Source organism: Acipenser ruthenus, chromosome 9 (assembly GCF_902713425.1).
Source record: "Acipenser ruthenus chromosome 9, fAciRut3.2 maternal haplotype, whole genome shotgun sequence".
Taxonomy (NCBI): domain Eukaryota; kingdom Metazoa; phylum Chordata; class Actinopteri; order Acipenseriformes; family Acipenseridae; genus Acipenser; species Acipenser ruthenus.
The window spans coordinates 13744895-13749177 of record NC_081197.1 but is presented as its reverse complement, the minus strand read 5'-3'; the positions used below and the strand labels follow the sequence as shown (position 1 = coordinate 13749177).

The 4283-nt window shown below is 36.7% G+C and overlaps 1 protein-coding gene across 1 annotated transcript; it reads right to left on the bottom strand.

Annotated features, from left to right (window-relative positions):
• Positions 1-1369: 1369 nt before the first annotated feature.
• Positions 1370-2376, bottom strand: LOC117406255 (olfactory receptor 52K1-like). Its single transcript, XM_034010195.2, has one exon. The coding sequence runs from the start codon at positions 2357-2359 to the stop codon at positions 1370-1372; it is 990 nt and encodes a 329-aa protein (XP_033866086.1). The 5' UTR covers positions 2360-2376.
• Positions 2377-4283: the final 1907 nt, after the last annotated feature.

The following is a 4283-nucleotide window of genomic DNA, read 5'->3' as shown; positions in this document are numbered from 1 at the left end:
ACAAAGTAATTACTGTATAGGCTTATTGCAGGTTGTAATATAATGTTGTTTTCTTAATTCATTCTATAATATAGTTCAATATGTTTGGGTTGGTGAACGCATTCAGGGTTAACTATAAAAATATATAAATGTTTGGATATTCTATAGTTGTGTTTGGTATGGTATACTGTCATTTTTATATTTCATTTATATGTTGTGGTGTTGTTTTTTAAACATGATTTTTAAGAGCAACTTCTAAGTTGTCTTTAAAAAAGGACCTGTGTTCCCTAATGCGGGTCATATAGCACTTGAATGAATGTGTTTTTACACCATGTTAAATGACACACTAGTGTAGCGTTAGAGAAGCTGCAAAATACCTCTTTGCTTTAATACCAGGGGTTTGGGCGGCATTGTCATTTTGTTACATGCTTTTTTTGTTTTATTTAAATCTTGCTCTTTGTACAGTAAGCTTTATATGCAGTGTATACTACAAGGAGCATAATTAAACCAACAGTTAAGCCAGTTATTTTTAAGCAATACCCAGGCCAGATTTGTAATGTAATATTTATTTATATTACATTTTACTTACTTACATTGCTTGTTTGTGTATTACATACATCCACACACACACACCCATACACATTTCTATAGCACAACGCTTGTCATTGATTGTACATCTGGATTTACTGTTTCTGACCCCTCATGAATAACCAAAACCACGTAAGATTATAAAAAGTAGTTCAAATGGCTGAGGTCATCACAAATCACATTTTCGATAATTACTGTCACTGTGAGGACATTGATGGAAATGAGTGCCCTTGCAGGATATCATAAGATTACACACACACACACACACACACACACACACACACACACACAACCATATACTGTAAGGCCACATTTATTTAAAAAAACATGTTTGGTGTGGTGTTGCAGGAAAATATGAGCACAGAAGATAATGATGTGATATGATTTTCAATATAAGAGTGTTTTACTTTGTTTTTCACATCCAAACACTTTATTACACAGTGCTTATAATGCTGTAGAAACACCATTGTCAGTTAATTGGTTAATTGCATCTTTTAAAGATAATCCACAAAAAAGAAATAGTACAATCCTAAATTAATGGTTTTATAAAGACTTTTGGTGGAAACTGTCACTTACATACTTCTTTGAAGTTCTTCTGTTGATAATTCAGTATAGTATATCTGGACTTGTTTTTTTTTCTAAAAATAGGCCATGATATGCTTCTAAAATTAAGCTAACAATTACAACATTCAGTTGAACTGTGAAAAACAGATACATCTAAATAAGAATAAGATTAATAATAATAATAATAATAATAATAATAATAATAATAATATTAACAAAAATATAAAATAATACAAAATTAACTTGATACTTTTTTCAGTGTTTCGGGTGAAGTTTTGAGACGTCCAGCAAGCTTCATAATTTTTTCACTTAATTCTTCAGTCTTTAGGCTGTAGATAACAGGGTTTAACATAGGGGGCAATGTCACAGATACAGTAAGAATAGCAGTAAAGAGATCAGGTGACCTTACCAAACGCAGATTTCCCAGTATGTATGCAAGTATTACTGGAAGGTAATAGGTCAACACCAAAAGCAGGTGGGTGAAACACGTGTTAAATGCTTTTTTCCTCTGTTTTGCTGAGGCTATCTTTTGCACAGCAATTACTATTATTATGTAGGTGATGAAGATGAAGGACAGTGGACCAAACAACACAAATAATGTTTTAGTTGTAGCCAAATTTCTATTAAAAGTAATATCTGCACAAGCTAGTTTATATACAGGCCCGTGTTCACAGCAACAGCTTCTAACAATTCTTGATGCACAGTAGGGCAGACTGGCAGCTAGTGCCACAGCGTACATTTCCATGCAGAAAACAGCTGCCCATATTACTGCCAGGATTACAGAAATCCTCATGTTTGTGTTTATGGTTGAGTAGCGCAGTGGGAAATATATGGCAATGAGCCGGTCGTACGCCAGAACAGCAAGTGAAAAGGATTCCAAGCCACCAAAATAATGCATAAAGAACATCTGAGTAAAACAAGCCTGGAATGAAATAAAATTCCAGTTAAACACAAAGACCGGCACCATTTGAGGAATTATAACACTGTTCATAATGATGTCCACCACAGCTAAATTGCAAACAGATATATATTTTGGATTGTGTAGACTTGGGTTTAAGAACACAACTAATAACACTGTCAGGTTACCCAGTAGTGTACATATGTAAATTAAAGATAAGACCAAGATTAGGTAGTTCTTATTGTCCAATGTATCAAAAGCTATGATATAAAATCCAGTAGTCAAAGAACCAGTGCCATTGTAGAATGCTGGAGTAAAGTTTGTACTCATTATCAGGTTTTGCTGAGGGTTCTTCAGTCTATGAATAAGGGAGAAAAAAAAGTTTAATGAAAATATAGCCAAAGAAATACACATGCATGCCTTCAGTACATTCACACATACTTACATACACATATCATTCATTTGTATTTGGCTAGTGCAACTTGAACACACAGTTGTTATCTCAAAGTAAAACCTACCTGTGTTAGAGATGACTTCCACACGCACTCTTGGTTGTTTCTGAATGCAAGTAAGTTCACCAAAGTAGATGGACTATTTATTACAACAAAAACTACAGTTATTGCAAAACCTGTAAGGTCTATAGGGTTTAATTAAGTTGCGCGAATAACCTGAATACTACATAATTAGCAGAAGCATACCATGTATTGCTCATTAAAGATAAATTCATCTCCTGGGGTAAGAAAATGTCTACAGTGTAAAAAAATCTATTTTTTCTTTTTTTTTTTTTTTTAGAGATCTATTCAATCATCAGGATGGACTTCTGCTCCTCCTGTCTGAAATCCTGATATCTCTGTATAGAGACTTAAACCATAAATACCAAAGATTATATTAATCCCGAGAGGCTTTAGCAATAAAAAGCACACATTAAGGTGACTTTGCTTTCTCGATTTTTAACTTAGTGTGGCTAATTATCAATTTCTGACCTATTTTCTCCCAATTTGGAATAACCAATCGCTTTACCTCTCACCGCAGCAATAACACACATGGCTCAGCAGACCTGAAGGTTCAGTGGGTGTCCTCAGATCCCACAATCAACCCAGCTTATTTTTTTACCCAGGAACTCGAGAGCGGATGTCAGCAAGCTACTGGCCTCTGGAGGACAAAGACCAGCCTTGCAGGTGTCCGCCTTTGAGCTCACTGGGAGCCTAACCAGCAGGGTTCGCAGTAGCTCTCCTAACCTACAGGAGCGCCAGAGCCTATGCAATGCTTCCTTTGGAGTCCCCAGCAAAGACCGGCCTACTTCGCACAGCCAGGACGCGAACCTGCGCTGTATGACTCACTCTGCGCACCACGTGGCTGCACTTCTACCAGGTGAGACACTCGGGGACCCCCATTTGCTTTCCAGATTTAACATTGTGAAAAGTAAGATTGTTAATATTATTTGTAAAAGAAGACGTTAAAAATAAACAAAGGCTGTGTTTCAGCTGCTTATTCAACAGACACTGCACAGAAGTGTTTTACTAATTGAATTGCATTTCACCGTTGGGACTATATTGGCATCTGTTTTGATCAGTAAATGTCCCCAAACATCTCAATAATTGCCCCCACACCAGTTCACAGTACATAGGGTTAAGTAAAACAATTTAGCATTGAGCAACATTAATTGTAACCTAGGGCATGGTTCAGGGGACAGAAGCTAGGGCTCCTGCCCTGTTCTGTCCCGTAAAAGTATCTGTCAATCTCCCTATTTAAATCCCAAGTCACTCGCTTATTCTCTGTCTTGCGTTTTTGTTTGTGAATCGCTATGTTCGTGTATCGCTACACAGCTGACAAATTTTCCCTTGACGCTGTTGGACCCGTTGCCTCAATCCCTTCTGTGCCCACATCCCTGCAGATTCCAAATCAATCATTTAAATCTAAGATTATGAATTTAGATATAAAATGACTACTCGCCCGTCGCACTTTTCTCTCTCTTCGGAATCCGAATTCTCGGCCTTGGAGGCCGATCGGTTTGGTATCACCTCCGCGAGGGTGGCTATATGTCTTAACAGAAAGCTTGTGACTGAAATACTTACAAATTGTAAGAATTCTAAAAATTAAATGGTCTATAAATTGTATTATAGAACAACCAGATAGTGCCCTTTCTGTTGGAGGTCTGACGTTCTATAATTACTCAATAACAGAAAGCACGGCTGAGAGATGATACTAATTAATGACACCTGTTCTGAATCCTCTGCTTACTGATGAAATGCTT